The sequence below is a fragment of the Tursiops truncatus genome, chromosome 5 (assembly GCF_011762595.2).
Source record: "Tursiops truncatus isolate mTurTru1 chromosome 5, mTurTru1.mat.Y, whole genome shotgun sequence".
Classification (NCBI taxonomy): domain Eukaryota; kingdom Metazoa; phylum Chordata; class Mammalia; order Artiodactyla; family Delphinidae; genus Tursiops; species Tursiops truncatus.
The window spans coordinates 129,567,727-129,586,993 of NC_047038.1; the positions used below are offsets into that span (position 1 = coordinate 129,567,727).

Sequence of the window (19,267 nt, forward strand, 5' to 3'; positions counted from 1 at the left end):
CCTTTAATTTCTTTTTCTTGTCTGATTGCTGTGGCTAAGATTTCAAATACTATGTTGAATGGAAATGGCAAGAGTAGGCATCCTTGTCTTGTTCCTGAATTTAGTGGGAAGGCTTTCAGCTTTCCACCCTTGAGTATTAGGATTGGCTGTGGGTTTGTCATAAATGGCCTTTGTTATGTTGAGATGTTCCCTCCGACAACTACTTGAATGAGAGATTTTATCATGAATGGGTGTTGAAATTTGCCAAATGCTTTTCCTGTGTCTGTCGAGATGCTCATGTGATTTTTGTCTTTCCTTTTGTTAATGTGGTGTATCACCTTGATTTGTGTATGTTGAACCATCCTTGTGACCCTGGTATGAATCCAACTTGATCATGATGTATGATCCTTTATTGTTGGATTCAGTTTGCTAATATTTTGTTGAGGATATTTGCATCTGTATTCATCAAAGATGCTGGCCTATAATTTTCTTTTTTTATAGTGACTTTGTCTGGCTTTGGTATCAGGGTGTTCATTTCTTCTTTTTTGTTTTTCCTTTTGTGATTTGGTGATTTTCTTTTGTAGTATGCTTGAGTTCCTTTCTTTTTGGTTTTTGTGAATCTCTTGTATGTTTTTGACTTGTGGTGACCATGGAGTTCAAGCATGTTGACCCATAACTATATCTACTTGCTTTAAACTGATAGTCATACAGACTCAAACACATTCTAAAAGATCTATATTTTTATACTTTCCTCCCTCTTCATTTTGTGATTTTGATGTCCTAGTTTACATTTTTATGCTTATACTTTTACTGTTTATTGTAGTTAAAATTGCTTTTACAATTTTTTAAATTGTCTTTTTATCTACATACTGGCTTTAGTGTTCTTTAATCCTTAGAAATATTTGCCTTTCCTATAGATTCTTGCTACTTTTCTATTTAAAGAAGACCTTTCAGTATTCTCTTAGGGTTGGTTTAATATTGCTGAATTCTTTTAGTTTTTGCTTGTCTGAGAAATTCTTTCTCTCCTTCCATTCTAAGTGATAATCTTGCTAGGTAGAGTATCCTAGGTTGCAGGTTTTTCCCTTTCAGGATTTTGAATATAGCATGCCACTTCCTTCTGGCCTGCAAAGTTTCTGCAGAGACATAAGCTGATAGTCTTATGGGGATTCCATTATAAATGACTTTGTTTTTTTTCTCTTGCTGCCTTTATTATTATTTTTTTAACATCTTTATTGGGTATAATTGCTTTACAATGTTCTGTTAGTTTCTGCTGTATAACAAAGTGAATCAGCTATATGTATACCTATATCCCCATATCCTCTCCCTCTTGTGCCTCCCTCCCACCCTCCGTATCCCGCCCCTCTAGGCGATCACAAAGCACCGAGCTGATCTCCCTGTGCTATGTATCTTGCTGCCTTTAGAATCCTCTCTTTAACTTTTGTCATTTTAATTATGATACGTCTTGGTGTGGGTCTCTTTGTGTTCATCTTGTCAGGAACCCTGTGTGCTTCCTTGTACCTGGATATCTGTTTCCTTCTTTAGGTTTAGGAAGTTTTCAGCCATTATTTCTTCAAATACATTTTCGATCCCCCTTTCTCTGTCTTCTCCTTCTGGAATCTCTATTACGTGTATGTTGGCATGTTTTATATTATCCCATAGCTCTCGTTTGTTGCCTTCATTTTTTTTTTTTTTCATTCGTCTGTCTGTCTGCTGTTCTGATTGGGTGATTTCCATTATTCAGTCTTCCAGGTCACATATTCATTTTTCTGCCTTATTTAGTCTGCTGTTGATTGCATTTAGTTCAGTTTTTATCTCAGCAGTTGAGTTGTCTAATTTTGATTGGCTCCTCTTTATAGTTTCGAGTTCCTTTTTACAGTGATCTGCATTTCTACCCATAGTCTTGATTCCTTTAGCATTTTTACTGCCTCCTTTTTTTTTTTTCTCCTTGCGGTACGCGGGCCTCTCACTGTTGGCGGCTTCTCCCGTTGCGGAGCACAGGCTCCGGACGCGCAGGCTCAGCGGCCGTGGCTCACGGGCCCAGCCGCTCCGCGGCATGCGGGATCCTCCCAGACCGGGGCACGAACCCGCGTCCCCTGCATCGGCAGGCGGACTCTCAACCACTGCGCCACCAGGGAAGCCCACTACCTCCTTTTTGAACTCAGGCTCTGGTAGACTGGAGAGGTCTGTTTCACTGTTGGCCTTTCAGAGGATTTTTCTTGTTCTTTTAATTGGGAGTAGTTCCTGTGCTTTTTCATTTTACTTATTTCTCTTACTCTCTGAATTTAGGAGAAACAGTTACCCACTGTGGTCTTGAAGGGCTGTTTTTATGTGGGAGTATCCCTGTGCAGACTGTGTGAGTCCAGTATTTCTGGTGCAAGGGCTGTTTTTGGTATGGATGCCTGCCGTGTCTTTCCTCAGGGTGTGCTGGCTGTTGTCCCCTTGATAGGGGTGTGTTTGGTGACCAGGGCCTGCACTGGATGTTGAGTGGGGCCTCCTCTGTGCTCTGTGGTTGTCACAGACCTGTTGGGGGCAGACTGTGCTCCCTGGTTGTTGGCATAGAAGCTCCCAGATCCCATGCTAAGCTGTAGTGTGAGGTGGGTGGGACTGGAGCACTCCCTCTGGGGAAGGAGCCTCTGCATATTCCTCCCCGGGAGCTGTCAGCCGGGACCTATGGCTCTGTGACACCACCTGCCACCCGGTGTGCAGGCCCACAAGGAGCACTGCCCCTGACCGCCTCCGCTGTGGCAGCTCCGATAATCTGCTTGGCTGTCAGTTCTGCCTCCTGTGTATGCATGCTCCCAGAGCGTGAGCTCCCAAAGCCCACCAAAGCTGAGCCCACTGTGGGAGCACCAACGCTAGGCTCAGGGGTCGGCCCCACCTCTGCGTGTGCACACCCTCAAATCCCGCCGCTGTGGAATTACACCGAATAACCTTTACAATGATTTCATCTAACATCCAACACGTTTACATTTCCCTAGTTGTCTCAGAGACAGTTGGCTAGTTTTTGGTTTTGTTTTTTCAGTCAGGAACCAATCAGTATTCACAGACTACATTTGAACTTTGTGTAATTTCTTTAAAATCTGGAGCCGATCTTTCCCTTATGACACTGATGTTTTGAAGAGTGCAGGCCAGTTGCCTGTTAGAATGTCCCTGATTCTGAATTTGTTCGTTTCCTCACAGTCTCTTTTAACTTGTTCTTTTAGCTCCTGTTCTACCCGTAAACTATGAGATTTACAGGCTAGATTAGCAGCAGCTTAAACATTTTTGGCAAGAATATAAATGATGTGCTCTGCATGTCGCATCACATCAGGAGCACGTAACGTCAGCTCTTCGTGATGAGTGGTGATAAATTTAATCTTTTGAGTTAAGCTGAGTACACCCAGATATCAATTGTAAAGGTAATCTTTTTTTCCTTTGCAAATATCATGTGATCTTTGACACTGAAAATGCTGTTCTCAGACAACTTTTCACCTGATGTTTTAGCATCTGCTGTCAAATCTTTGACAAAACTCTTTGTGCAATGATTTGTGGGAAAAGGTGATTTTCTAATTCTGTTGTCCCTTGTGTATTTAGCTGCAGCGTGTTCTGTAAAGCAGCCTTTTACTTGGGTAAGCCCATGCTTCCACTCTTCTTAGTATCACTGTTGATTCAGGGAATTTTATTTACATAATATTTTAGAATCGTTGATAGTTCTTAGTCCTGGTGCTCCAACTGTCCGGAACTTGGCCAGAAGGAGCCCAGTTAAGATGGCCCACAGGTCTTCTTGACACGCCCCATCGATCCTTGAGCATTTCCACGCCTTCGGGAACAAGCGGTCTCAGGCTCACCTTGTGCTTTCCTCGCACCCGTTTCACGTGGTGGTGGAGTGGCTTTCTATCCTGCACGTTCCTGCTTGGATGGATCAGTGCTAGCCCCAGCTGCAAAGAGTTTTCAGGTGCACAATTCTGAATGTAACCAGTAGTATAACCTGATTGTCCTTCAAAGTACCTTAAATTCATGGTACTTAAATGTCTGGAGGATTGCCTTAAGGAAATACAGCCGTTGAATTCAGTAATCTAAAATCATTTTGCTTTAAACTCTGTAAAGAAAGTGCTGCATGTAGTTTTGTCCCTTTGGGGGCTCATAGAACCACCAATATTAAAGGTTCTGGAAATACGGCAGTCTGTCATGGTTAAGAGCTCATGCGTTAGAGCCAGAGCACCTGGGGGTTACATTCTAGCTATAAAACTTTCTTAGGCAAGTTTCTTTTACTTTGTACCTTAGTTTTTGTGTCCAAATGGCAATAGTTAAGAGTACCTACTAAAAAGTTAGTTTTGAAATTTAGAGATGTTAATTTTTTTTTTTTTTTGCGGTACGCGGGCCTCTCACTGTTGTGGTCTCTCCCGTTGCGGAGCGTAGGCTCCGGACGCGCAGGCTCAGCGGCCATGGCTCATGGGCCCAGCCGCTCCGCGGCATGGGGGATCTTCCCGGACCGGGGCACGAACCCGTGTCCCCTGCATCGGCAGACAGACTCTCAACCACTGCGCCACCAGGGAAGCCCTAGAGATGTTAATTTTAAAGCACTTAACCACAGAGTCTGGCACAAAATTGGCACTTAATAAATGTTAGCTGTGGTAAAAACTCAAGGCTTCTGAAGCTCATCCTGTTTACTAGATTGATGAAAACCTTTTCTATGCAGGTTCTAGTATCAAATATTGTTGTCGCTTCTGAGCATATCTAACTTTATTTTAAGGAGACCAAGAAGCTCAAATAATCCTATTTTCCTCAGCTGCAAGAATAGGAATTTTGTTTTATATTTAGCACGTGGACTGGACTTCCCGGCACATGCTTCTTGAGTATCACTACATCCTTCGTGGAGACAGCATTAAGCATGTGTCCTCTGGACTCTGATGGCCTGAGCGTGACTCCTGGCCACACCATATCCTTGATGGGACCTGGAGCACATTACTTGGCTGCTCTGTAAAATGAGGGTCACAAAAGTATCTTCCTTCCTCATGTCACTTTATCAGGATTTAAAGAGTGAAGCCATCTAAGGTATTCGGAAGTGTGACTGACATACTCTATAAACATTCCATAAAAGTTAGCTGTCATTATCATTCTGATTTTCTCATTATCTAAAACCCTGGTTTTCTGTTTGCTCTGATTAGTCTTTTATTGTTTTTTTTGGAGTACTTTTATCAGTTGGGGTGTGTGTGTGTATCTGTGTGTGTGTACACAGAACAGAAATGGGTTCTGGCTAACTTAAGCCCAAAGAAACTTTACTGGAAAGTTACAGAGTGGCCCACCATGTAGAAGGAACAGCTGAAGGACCGGTGTCAGAAAGGGGCAGCTAAAGGCCCACGGCAGCTCCAGTGATGCAGGTGGCAAGAGGTACATCATGGTTAGTTAATCTAAGCATCTTGTGAGAGCACTGCAGCTGGAATAAATTGGCTCCATCCATTTTTCTCAAGCTTCAGTGACAGTCCACTCAAGCTTCAGTGGCCTGCAGGACAAAGGGTCTGATTGACCTGCGAGGGCACCAGAGCCCAGCTCTTGCTAAAGGCAGGGCAGCGGTTGTAAGTGGCAGCCTCATCAAGGATGTTCACAGTGAGGGTGCGGTCATTCCCCCAAAGGCAGTCAGGATTTGTCACTAGACAAAAGGGCAAGTGAAGACTAAGTGGTCCCCACATTTGTTCACAGTAGTGAACAAATATTCACTACGGTCCTGGTGCATGCATTTTGTGAGCTATCTTAACTATTTTTTATCACAGATAAATATAGAAAAACAAGGTCCCAGCATGCAATTATAAAAATGAATATTGACATAAAATTCAGGTGACATGGGCTCTAGGCTCAACCCTTTCTCTTTGAGTTCACCACAAGTTTTGGGGTCCTGGTTTCCTTATTCCTAAGGTGATATTATAAGCACTAACCCCTACAGATTGTTCTAGCAGTAAACCCCAAGGTTCCCTGTCTTTTTTAATGTGGGAACCTATATTACTTTTACACACACACACACACACACACACACACACACACGAGTCCAGTTTCCAAACTCAAGTGATGTATGGCATTGTATGCAAACAAAGGTTTAAACAGTTAAGTTTGACTTAGAATACCTCAATTAGTAACTTTCTTTTTCAACTTATATTAGGTCAAGAAAGGTAAAATGTGTGTTTGAAGGGAAGCTGAAATTCCACAGATATTGACAGTTATAAAGAGATAGTGATGTTATCATCGTATAAAGGAAAGTAATTTCAATTTAAATGGAATTAATCATAAATGGCTTTCCACTACCTCAGTTATTTTATTTCTTCTGTGAGTAGGGAACTATAGAATATGTCTTATAACCTACCAGAAAGGATTTTTTTTAATATTTGTTCTAAGCCCATCAGTGAAGGACTGATTTGGATGTCTCTAAAAATATAGCTGTATTTTTTTCATTGTAGTTGTCTTTAAACAATATTTACAGGCTTCCCTGGTGGCGCAGTGGTTGAGAGTCCGCCTGCCGATGCAGGGGACGCAGGTTTGTGCCCCGGTCCGGGAAGATCCCACATGCCGCGAAGCGGCTGGGCCCGTGAGCCATGGCCGCTGAGCCTGCGCGTCCGGAGCCTGTGCTCCGCAACGGGAGAGGCCACAGCAGTGAGAGGCCCGCGTACCGCAAAAAAACCCCAAAAAAACAAACAAAGAAAACAAAACAATATTTACCTTTTTAAAAGTATTAAAGTAAATTAGATTACCAATTAATAATCAGATGTTCCTTTATTACTATAATTACATATAAACTTGCTTTGTAGTACGGCTCTGTACTGAGTAAACAGTTTAATTTGCAATCAGTTCAAAATGTGTGAGGTTAATTACATGTCTCATCCTTGAAAATATTGAGCCATGATGCCAAGGTTGCTTATTTATGCTATTAATAGGAGACACAACATAGTGACTGTACTTGAGTAAAGGACGGAATATAAAACGGCTATTAGCTGAAAGAATGGCACAGGTAGACAGGATTTCTAAGAAAACCTTGAATTTCTAATAAAAACTTGAGAAATTCTGATACTGACATGCAAAATGATTTTATGTTTATCTTTCAAAAGTCATACGTATATATGTTAAGAGATTGAGATACACGGAGAATAATTAGGTCCTCAGACTATCTACCAACCACGGGCCTAGACCATGGTGGCTTCTTCAACAGCAATCTTTAGTCCACGAAAACATTTGAGTACCTGAGTGGTTAAGTATCTCTCAATTGTTCTGAGAAGAAATCAGAATAATTTCCTGGAAGAACGATGATGATGATGATGATTATAATAACGATCAGTACTTACTGAGTATGCCAGACACCCTTCTCATTCTTCTATGTATATGAGCTCCTTCCAACCTTATATATTCCTATGAGCTAGGGACTCCTGGTATCCCCATTTCGTAGACGGGGAAACTGGGTGTAAGTGACTTGTCCAAGGTTGCACAGCTAGTGAGATCAGAATGGGATTCGAAATGGAGTCTGGTTCCACAGTCCACGCTCTAAACCAGCAGTCCCCAACCTTTTTGGCACCAGGGACCAGTTTCATGGAAGACAGTTTTTCCAGGGGGCGGGCAGTGGCGGGGGGCATGGGGGGGTGATGGTTCAGGAGGTGATGCGAGCTATGGGGAGCGGCAGATAAAGCTTCGCTCACTCACCTCCTGCTTTGTGGCCCGGTTCCTAACAGGCCTCAGGCTGGTAATGGTCCGCGGCCCGGGTGGTTGGGGACCCCTGCTCTAAACGACTCTACTATATTGTGTCTGTAAGAAAATAAGAAGATAAAACATGTAGGATTTAATCTCATGGTCAGCTCTTTCTGATGCAACATTTGAGACTATTTTCAAGTTTTCATTATTAAAGGTTACTTTTTGGCTGCCTACTCACCAGATAGACCTGGTTGACTGAAATTTCCCATGTGTTCTTTTGAAAGGTATTGATAGGTTTTTAAACGTACACACACAAAAATACTAGTGGTTACAGATTTGACTTAGTTAAGTAAACTTCCTTGGTAACAGAGATGATAGTTCTTGCCCGTACTACTCTGCAGTAGCTAACGCTGTGCCTTATTTATAATATTAATAGATAACTAAATCTATTCTATAACTTTATACATTTGCTGAATTATCACTAGGGAAATCTGGCTTTCAAATATGACCTATTAAACGATGCAGAGATGTCCATGAAAGTTGGCCTGATTCTACAGATTGTAAGATTCAAAATCAAATTGAAACTACAGGGAACCTACTAAAAATCACAACTGTAGAATTATCTTCGTGTAATTGTCATGTGTCACGTGTAGAATTTATCACAGTTTGTGTTATACACAAATTGCACTTTAACATTAATATAAATTTAAATTAAGGAAAGGAGCATGGACTTAGAGTACGATGAAACTCTTACCAGTTCCATGACTTTTACCGAATTATTTCTTAACTCTTTGATCTTTCTTTCCTCATCTCTACGGTGGAGATAATGTTTCTTCTTTTAGATTGTAACAGCTACATGAGCCTACACTTATAATATTGACACTTAGGTTAGTTGCTGCATTCATTCTCAAAAAGGGTGTGTTTCCCCTAATCAGCTTCCTCTGTCCTCAAATAAAATTTTTGCTTTTTGCCATCTTTTCAGTGTTTAAAGTTACAGATACATACATTTATGTAGGACACATGCTGTTTTTTTTAAAAAACAATCCCTCATTTAGTTTTATTAAACCATATTAAAATTTATCTTTTAAAATACTTCCTTGGGGAAAAATTTTCTATTAAAAGGAAGAAACAAATTTGTATGAAGTTTTCAGCGTGGTGATAACTTGAATTGATTGACTGTAAATTGCATTTCTTATTTATAATATGTACAGTCTCATTGAAATTTTAAAAATTGTGATTACCTGAAACATTGCTATTTCGGAGATTATAGCATTTTGAACTTCAAAGAAAATTGAGTTGATTTTTATGTGCCAAAATATTCCTGACATATTCAGATATAATCAAATCAGAGAAAGAAATGTTCCTTCTACACATACATATTTTTTTCTAATCCTTCAAATTAAAGCTCCCTTAAGATGACATTGAGATAAATTTTCGTCTTCAGTAACCTCTTACTATTTCAGAATCTGCATGGGGTTTCGGCGTTCTGATAAGTGTCTTATTTTGCTGTTAACGAGGCACTTGTGAGTCACACCCTGGTTACTGTAGTAATATATCTTAGATACTGCAGTGTATTGTTCCCTCTCTTAGCTACGCTGAAGTTGTGGCTTTATGTTCCTCATTATTTTTCACTCCTTTTAACCGTTGTATCAGTGTGCACCATTCCTAACACTGAGCAGCACGTGAGAGATGTTAGGGATTTGGGTTTGAGCTGAAGTAAAAATAAGTGAAGACCACTACTCTGCAGCCTCCGAACGCGTACCCTTTGATTCAGGTGATTCTGTAGTGACCATGCAGCCTCCTGTGGTAAACATGACTGACTGCTCTTTTTTCTTCTGCTATTTCAAGCAAAGTAACTCAGCAGTTCGGCTGAAAGAAGACATGAAAAAGATTGTGACAGTGCCACTCAACGAGCAGAGGAATTCCACCTACACAAAGTTATTTGGAGTCAGTCTCCAAGACCTCCACCAGCAGGGGCTGACGGAGAACGGCGTTCCAGCTATCGTGGGGCGCCTAGTGGAGTACTTGACCATGCATGGTAAGTCCAGTTGAGTTGCAATTCTGTTGCTTTGTGTGAATTAGTCCCTAAAACACCTTAATTAGAATATTGAATTCTGACGTAATACACTTTGCCCCTAGAAAAGGATGTCAAGGGCATTATGACTGCTTAACATTCTTTTGAAAATATTTAATTCAACTTACCATCGAGAAATCACTTTAATTATTGAGATTTCTAGTTTGGAATGATTCCTAGTTTGAAGTGCTAAAATACACTGTTTTAATATTAACAGTGAGTTCTCTTGATGCATTAAATTCCCACTGAGAGTCAATAATTTTTAATGTCACAGAATACTTTTTGAGTATCTCTTTCAGCTTGAGGTCAGTCATGAACTTACTGAATGCCTTAATTGCCTTCAAAACTCAGTGAGAATACCAAAAAAAAAAAAGTATGATCTGTAACCTAGTATGGTGTTGGGGGGGACATTAACTTTTGGAATGATACAATCAATTGTGTCAAATAATTGCAGAGTGCCACAGTACATTGCACGATAAAAAGATGAATTATATCTCTCTTAGTTGCTGAGAACTATTATGTTTTATAGCTTTTTAAATTATTTTATTTAAAATGGAACTTAGAAACCTGGATAATTTGAGACAATGAGGCTTATCAAACTAGGGCAGTATCGTGGGAGAACTCCAAACTATATAATAAATATCAATAAACTTTAAGAGATTTGTGAAGAAGGTATTCAAGGGGAAGAGCTTGGAATTTTCATTTTCTATGCTGAAACACCATTTCTATACTAAAACAAGACTCACTGCAGAGTAGAATATAACATTTGCGGGCATTTTTAAACGTGAAACTTGAGACCTGGAAGAAGGTCTGTACTTTGCACAGTTTGCTTCCGCCCCTCAATCTTGCCGTGATTCCGAGTCCGTTCTTCCTGCTGAGAAGGTGGCTGCGTGGGAAATGCCTGAGAGGCATGGTACCGCCTTTCTTCTGTAGGAACATGTGTCTGCTTGTGACAGGGACCATATGGCAAGACAGTTCAGACCTCAGAAGGTTGTCAGGTGTTTTGTGTTAGTTGAAAACAGCTGTTTTTTCAGGTTACTTGGTATGTAGATGACAAAATGGTATTTTGTTCTGAAAACTGAAGAGCCAGGTTTACATTCTTAACCCGTAGGCGTTGTCTCCTTGTTTTTGGAGGAAGATAGCTGCAGCAGGGTGAGATTCTTAGCGAACAGCTCTGAGTTTGTTCAAATACTTTAAACAGGTTAAACACAAAGGTGTTATATGCAGCATGGCAGGAAGATGGGCCCTTGGCCTAGAAGATCCTGCAGCCAGATGTTGCTGAGATAGAGCTTTGACAGGACTCATTTACACACTCAGTATTGAGTAAAACTGTATCCTACTGACTCAGCTACAAACGGATCTCTAGGTAATGCATTTAATACCTTAAATAGGGTCGTTCAGTATTACTCATTTGGGTGCCAAAGTGTGACCACCTAAAGTAATATTTTGGTTTTAGCATCATTAGTATTCTGACCTTTTATGCAGCAATGATTGAATAATAGCCTTTTGAGGTTACTCTTATGTAAAATCATTTTCACTTTTAACCTTTTTAAAAGTATTGCATATTAATATATTTATGTGGTTCAAAGTTCAGAAGGGTATATAGTGAAAAGTCTCTCCCTCCAAACCCTGTCCCCTGACCATTCATTTCCCCTCCCAGAAACAATAGTACTATACTATTTTTTGCTATGTTCTTACAAAGATATTTGAATATATAAGCAGATATGTGTATTTTTTCCCTCTTTTAACATAGCACACAGTGTACACCATTTGTGAATCCTCTAAAAAAAAAAAAACAGAAAAAAACACTTGGGACCTCCCTGGCGGTCCAGGGGTTAAGACTCTGCAATTCTACTTTTTAGGGGGCATGGGTTCGATCCCTGGTCGGGTAACTAAGATCCCACATGCTGCACAGCACGGCCAAAACAAATCACTCTACAGTATTGGAGACTGTTCCATTTTACATAAAGAGCTTTCCTCACTTAATTCTTTTTTTCCCCTGCATGCTATTCCACTTTATGTTTGTATGTGTCACTGCTTTAACCAGTTACATCCTGATCAGCATTGAATTGTTTCCAGTCTTTTGATGTCTACAAACAATGATTCAGTGACTGACCTTTAACACGTATCAAGTACTGTGATGTGTCCGTAGACTAACCTTTCAAAGTGGACAGCTGGGTCAAAAGATAATGTGCATTTACAATCAACCCCAGAAGTTAAAATAAACCAGTTTTTTATAGTCACACCATCAATGTATGAAAATCTGGAAAAAATTTGAATTAGAGATTGCTTTTCTTCTGCCTCTCCTTGATATACCCTTAGGTATACTTTAATAGGGTGTGTTCAGATTATGCAAAACTAAATGTCTTAGTGGGCTCAGTCAGTCATTCTTAACCAGGGATGTGAAATGGTCACTAGCGGAATCTTTTCAGAATACCCATGCAATTGGCAGTACCTCAGATCTACTGAATCAGGACCTTTTTTGAAACTTTATTTATTTATTTATTTTTGGCTGCGTTGGGTCTTTGTTGTTGTGTGTGGGCTTTCTCTAGTTGCGGCGAGCAGGGGCTACTCTTCGTTGCGGTGCGCGGGCTTCTCACTGCAGTGGCTTCTCTTGTCGCGGAGCACGGGCTCTAGGCATGTGGGCTCCGTAGTTGTATTGTAGCGCATGGGCTCAGTAGTTGTGGCTCGTAGGCTCTAGAGCACAGGCTCAGTAGTTGTGGCGCACGGGCTTAGTTCCTCCACGGCATGTGGGAATCTTCCCGGAGCAGGGCTCGAACCCGTATCTGCTGCACTGGCAGGTGGATTCTTAACCACTTCGCCACCAGGGAAGCCCCTGAATCAGAATCTTGATGGGGCAAACTAGGGTAGGGCACCTGCCCTGTATTTTGAAAGGCTATATAGTTAATTACTCCATGGACAACCAGAAGCCCCTTTCTGTATTTGAAACTATTGATATCATGTTAATAAACCAAAGAGCCTGTGTAAGTTTGAGAGCAAGATACTTCAATTAGTTTTATTTAACTGTTTAAGTCAGATATTTGTTGTGGACCTGTGATACAGTAGGCACTCTGTCAGGTATGGGATATGAGGTGATTGGTTGTATAATTAACCATAGGTAGATATTGTGGTCATACTTTGTTGTTTAATGTACATGTAGATATATAACAACTCGACATGAGGGAAACCTTTTATTATTATAAAGGAATTTTAGGACAAAGCATTTATAAAGGCCTATATTAAGGCCTGTTCAATAGACTTTGGCCTTTTCTCTTTAAAGAAAAAAAAGAAAAATTACACATTTTTAACATTCAGGGGAAAATCTTATAAGTTACGAGGCATATCATCTTTTTTTTTTTTTTTTTTTTTTTTTGCTGTATGCGGGCCTCTCACTGCCGTGGCCTCTCCCGTTGCGGATGGAGCACAGGCTCCGGACGCGCAGGCTCAGCGGCCATGGCTCACGGGCCCAGCCGCTCCACGGCATGTGGGATCTTCCCGGACCGGGGCACGAACCTGTGTCCCCTGCATCGGCAGGCGGACTCTCAACCACTGCGCCACCAGGGAAGCCTGAGGCGTATCATCTTTGTACTATTTTAAAATAACTAATCTCGATGACAGTGTTACTGGATTCCTTCTACTTTACCATTAAGATGCTGTGGGATATTTAAATAGTGTAGGTTTCTCCACTTACCACTAGATGTCAGAATATGCTTACATATTGTCACATGACTCTCAGGGCCAGTGTGCCAATAAGACAAATTCTGACCTCTGGCATATTTCATTTCTGTTGATGTATTCATACATTCATAGATGTGCTCATCAGACTTTGAAATAAATACTTCAGTTGTACGAGAAAGTAGTTGTCAGTGTTATATATTATTTTTTGGTATTACTAAACCATTTATAAGTTGCTGTTTCGTGATGATTAACCCATATCTCATGAAATCAAATATGACAGAATCTTAAATGTATGGCAGTAACTCCATAAAGCTTTCTAAACATCTCCTCCCTCTAACGTTTCTGTTATAATCATTTCCTAAGAATTTAGAGTAGGAAAGATTAGAGATTATATAATCTGGTAAACCTCACATGGGTATTGTATATATTATAAGTTCGTAAGGGACTTTTAAAAGCTGTGTGGATTCTTTTTGCCAGAGTGTAATATAGTCATGTCCAGAAGTAAACTTCTCCGGATTGAAAAATCACTAAGTATCCTAAGAGTTCTTTTTTTTTTTTTTTCCCGCGGTACGCGTACCTCTCACTGTTGTGGCCTCTCCCATTGCGGAGCACAGGCTCCAGACGCGCAGGCTCAGCGGCCATAGCTCACGGGCCCAGCCGCTCTGCGGCATGTGGGATCCTCCTGGACCGGGGCACGAACCCGTGTCCCCTGCATCGGCCGGCGGACTCTCAACCACTGCACCACCAGGGAAGCCCCTAAGAGTTCTTTGGGTGAGAGATGTTCCTGAGGGAAGAGAGTTGTGCAAATAAATGGCCACGAGGGCAGAAAAAATGGTCGAGAAGCACTGACTTTAATGATTTCCATTTATAGCTTCTCTTTCCTCTAGTAAGGTCTGGGGGGATCAGGAACTTCAAGACCAAAGCCAGTTCTTGGAGATGGGTAGCTCTTTTCGAATAACTGGAAGTATATTTATTTGAGGAAAAGGTCAAAAAACCTTGTTGGAAGAGGGAACCTCAGGTCAAAGCTAGAAAAACACTGTGAAATCAGATCCAGGGGCATCTGCTGGTCCAAAAACAGGCTCTGGAGCTGGGTAAGATACAGGACTGTGTCGTAAAATTCTGTATCTTCAGGATCTGGGCCTTGACCAGGAATGGGATTCTCTTTTACTGGGTGCTGTCTGCTTGATGCCAGTATATGTCTCTGAAGTTACAGATGAAGCTTTATAGAGTAGAGGAAACAGAACTTGAAAGCTTTAAAAACGACTGAGGTGAAGTCTCTTGATAGTAACCGATATTCTGCAGTATTAAAGGGAATGGCCTATCACATCAGTTATCTCTTGCTACAAAACGAATGACCCCAAAACATAGTAGATTAAAGCAGTGTTTATTGTCTCACAGTTTCTGTGGTTCAGAAATCTGAGCACAGCTTGGTTATGTCTTTTGTCTTTAGGGACTCTTTAAGGCTGCAGTCATACCAGGACGTGACTGGGGAAAGGTTCACTTCCAAGCTCATTCATGTGCTTGTTGGCAGGATTCAGATCCTTGCGGGCTGTTGACCTGAGGGTCCCGGTTACTCATTGGCTGTTGTCCAGAAACTGCCCTCAGTTCCTTGCCACGTGGACCTTTTTATAAGGGAGCTCACAAAATAGTAGCTGATTCATCACAGTGAGCAAAGCAAGAAGAGCCAGAGAGAGAGAGAAAACACAAGGAAACAAAGTAGGCATCACAGTCTTTTATAACCCGATCTCAGAAGTGAGTTTGGAACCCAATCACGTTCTCTTGGTTAGAAGCAAGTCACTAGGTCCAGACCGCACTCAAGCGGGGAGAGGATTATACATGATATGGTTACCAAGAGGTGGGGATCACTGGGGCCAGTTGAGAAGCTGCCTAGCACACAAACTGACTGGTGTCTTCTCTGATTACATGGTGCTGTGGCCATACTGGTTGTTAACTATTTTTAATAGCATCTCTGGTTTCACAGATTTTTGTCAAAATTGGAGCTAAAATTCAGGTCAATTTTTTTTTTGTTTTTTTGGGTTTTTTTTTTGCGATACGCAGGCCTCTTACTGTTGTGGCCTCTCTCACTGCAGAGCGCAGGCTCAGCGGCCATGGCTCACGGGCCCAGCCGCTCCGCGGCATGTGGGATCTTCCCGGACCGGGGCACGAACCCGCGTCCCTTGCATCAGCAGGCGGACTCTCAACCACTGCGCCACCAGGGAAGCCCAGGTCACTCTCTTCTTAGAATGTGTCTTACACCTTGAGCATCGCTCCGTGGTCTGACTCACTGCTTTCGTGGTGCTCTGTCTCTTTGAATCCAGCACACTGAGCTGGAAATCATTATCCTCTACCTTAAAGCAGCTGCCGCCCTTCCCCCTCAGTTCACCTTATCTTTTACCATGCTTTCTCCTGGATTTCTAGTTTTCAAACCTTAAAGTTATGTTTCAACCCTTCGTCTTCCCTATTTTCTTTTTGTACTAAGTTACCAAATCATCTTCATTCTCTCCTTTTCACTTCCTTCCCACCATAATCTGTCTTACAGTTGACTGTAGTCCCCCTAAGGCAAGCTCTCTGCCTTCTCCATTCTCCGCTTCTTTGCTAACTAGGTCTTCCTTAAACTACGATTATGTTGTGTCTCTCCCCTGCCCGCCCCCAACTCACACACATTTAATGCCCCAGTGATAAATAATGATAAAGTCTTCACTCTTTCCCTTGACACTCATGACCCTCTACTTAGCATTTCTTCCATCTTAGTACCCTATCACTCTTTGACCTAAACACCCCATATTTTCATCTGCCTGCCTTTCTTTACACGCTCCTCTCTCTGCTTCTCTGTTCATACATTTGTTTCTCTTTGTCAGGGGTAGATCAAGTTTTTGTGGGTCTGATGGTTAGTCCTTCTGGGGCCCTCTTTAAGAAAAAGAACACAAAATTAAGAGTATAGAATTAGGGACAGAGCATTGGAAAGGGCCCCAAAAATGAGAGACCCTGAAGCTTAAATTTCATTAGCTTCGCGGTACATCAGCCTCGGTTCCCCAGTCATGCCTGTGCTTTAGCCAGAGATTATGCGGCAGCGCCATGGCTCCTCCGTGAAGCCTTCTCTGCGGACCCCAGCCAACACTAGTAATCACAAATCAATCGGCTAAAGGCAAGGATGTCGTCTTCCGCTACTTTACAGTCTCTGAGTCTTATAATTTGAATTTATTAATTACTAAAGAAGTAATAGTTCTTTATCAAATTATTACAAAGGTAATCACATATAGTTAACATTTTTTACGTACATGTTAGTTTTTTCTTAAATAGTTGTTCTCAAAATGCTAAGCTGCTTTCGGAGCCCAGGGTAAGTTTCTGTTATACACTGTAGAAAATTATACGAATGAAATTTCTTTATAGAGTAGTACGTGTTCTGTGTCTGTATGTGTCCTAACCTTAGTTTTAGACGTCAGCTTTTATAACCACTTCGGATCTTTGTAGTTGGTGTGTAATAGATGGGAAGATGTATTATTCTAAGGAAACATTTTTATAGGACGTGAAAATCTTCCAGTGCTTGATAATTCTTCAGAAAATTCTATACTGAGATCTATTTACGTCGCTGTTCTTTAGAGTTTGTACCTGTTTGTGAGAGACCTCTGTTATTTTCTGTGCATGTACTCTGCTGTTCCAGGACTCACCCAGGAAGGCCTTTTTCGTGTGAATGGCAACGTCAGGGTGGTAGAACAGCTTCGATGGAAGTTTGAGAGTGGGGTGCCCGTGGAGCTGGGGAGGGACGGCGACGTCTGCGCGGCGGCCAGCCTGTTAAAGCTCTTCCTGAGGGAGCTGCCGGAGGGCGTGATCACCTCGGCACTGCAGCCTCGGTTCATTCAGCTCTTTCAGGGTCAGTACACTGAATCCTTCTAGGAATGAAAGCAGTTTTATTTTTCAGCTAACACTAAGGTTTTAAATATTAAATATTTAAATTCTAAATGTTAAAATAGGATTTTAAATATTGGTGGTCTGTCCATAACCATCATCTTGCTATTTCACTCTAGATGTTCATCTTCTACCCTAAGATAATGCTAAACTGATGATGAAATACCATTATATTAAGTGTAAATTCTAAGACTATTGGCATTGAAAAGCCCTGATGCTTTGGGACCAAAGAAATTCTTTTCTGACTGGTTAGTGACTGCCATGGAAGTATTGATACTAAGACTAAGGCATTAAATTCTATGTAGGAAATATTAGTTAATTAAATTGTGTTTGGTTAGTGACCTTTGAGACCGAAAAGTCACTGGTGGGCTTTCCTTTTCTTATAAGCAAGACTGATCCTAAAACAGTAGTTGTTTTACATAACTGAGGTTAAAATTGATTTTTTACATGTTCTTAAGCATCTTTTTTTCACTGCAGTCTAGTTCATTTGCAATATTATATTAGTTTCAGGTGTACAACATAGTGATTCAAAATGTTTATATGTTATACTCCATTTAAAGTTATCATAAAATATTGGCTATATTCCCTGTGCTGTACAATATATCCTTGTAGCTTATTTATTTGATAAATAGTAGTTTGTACCTCTTAATCCTCTACCCCAACCTATCTTGCCCCTTCCCTCTTCCTTTTCCTTACTGGTAACCACTAGTATGTTCTCTATATCTGTGAGTCCGTTTCTGTTTTGTTATATGTATTCATTTGTTTTATTATTTTAGATTTCACATTTAAGTGATAAGACAGTGTTTGTCTTTCTCTGTCTGACTTATTTCACTAAGCATAATACCGTCTAGGTCCATCCATGTTGCTGTCAAGGTAAAATTTCATTCTTATTTTATGGCTGAGTACTATTCCGTTGTATATGTGTATATATTAAATATATATACCACATCTTCTAATCCATTCATCTATTGATGGACACTTAGTTTGCTTCCATATTTTGGCTATTGTAAATAATGCCACTATGAACATTGGGGTGCATATATCTTTTCAAATTAGTGTTTTCATTTTCTTTGGATATATACCCAGGAGTGGAATTGCTGGATCATATGGTAGTTCTATTTTTAGTTTTTTGGGAACCCTCCATACTGTTTTCCATAGTGGCTGCACTAATTTACATTCCCCCAACATTGTACAAGGGTTCCCTTTTCTCCACATCCTCACCAACCTATGTTATTTGTGTTCTTTTTGATAATGGCCATTCTGACAGGTATGAGATGATAGCTTGTTGTGGTTTTGATTTGCACTTCTCTAATGATTAGCGATGTTGAGTATCTTTTCATATGCCTGTTTGGCGATGTGTATGTCTTTGGAAAAATGTCTTTTTCAGGTCTTTGAGCCATTTTTTAATTGGTTTGTTTTTTTGATGTTGAATTATATGAACTATTTATATATTTTGGATATTAGTCCCTTATTGGTCATATCTTTTGCAAATATTTTGTCCCATTTAATAGGTTGTCTTTTCATTTTGTCAATGGTTTCCTTTGCTGTGCTGAAGCTTTTAAGTTTAATTAGGTCCCAGTTGTTTATTTTTGCTTTTGTTTCCTTTGCTTTAGGAAACAGATCAAAACAATACTGCTGCAATTTATGTTCGTGTTTTGCCTGTGTTCTCTACTAGGAGTTTTATGGTTTTGGTCTTACATTTAGGTCTTTAATCAGTTTGAGTTTATTTTTTATATGGTGTGAGAAAATGGTCTCATTTCATTCTTTTACATATAGCTGTCTAGTTTTCCCAGCACCACTTTTTGAAGAAACTGTCCTTTCCCCATTATACTGTCCTTTCCCCTTGCCTCTTTTGTCATATTAATTGATAATAAGTATGTGGGTTTGTTTCTGGGCTCTCTGTTCTGTTCCATTGATCTATATGTCTCTTTTTGTGCCAGTACCATACTATTTTGATGACTATAGCTTTGTAGTATAGTCCGA

General features: G+C 40.7%; 1 protein-coding gene across 3 annotated transcripts in view; it reads left to right on the forward strand.

Moving 5' to 3' along the window:
- Positions 1-19,267, forward strand: part of FAM13A (family with sequence similarity 13 member A) — a 334,757-nt gene that overhangs the window by 18,276 nt on the left and 297,214 nt on the right. For all 3 annotated transcript variants that reach the window (XR_002174625.3, XM_019926412.3, XM_019926414.3), the window contains exons 2-3: positions 9,475-9,664; positions 17,040-17,249. Coding sequence is in view for 2 of the 3 variants with exons in the window: in XM_019926412.3 (XP_019781971.2) it covers positions 9,475-9,664; positions 17,040-17,249 (400 nt within the window). In the remaining variant the exon portion in view is untranslated. The remainder of the gene's footprint in view (positions 1-9,474; positions 9,665-17,039; positions 17,250-19,267) is intronic.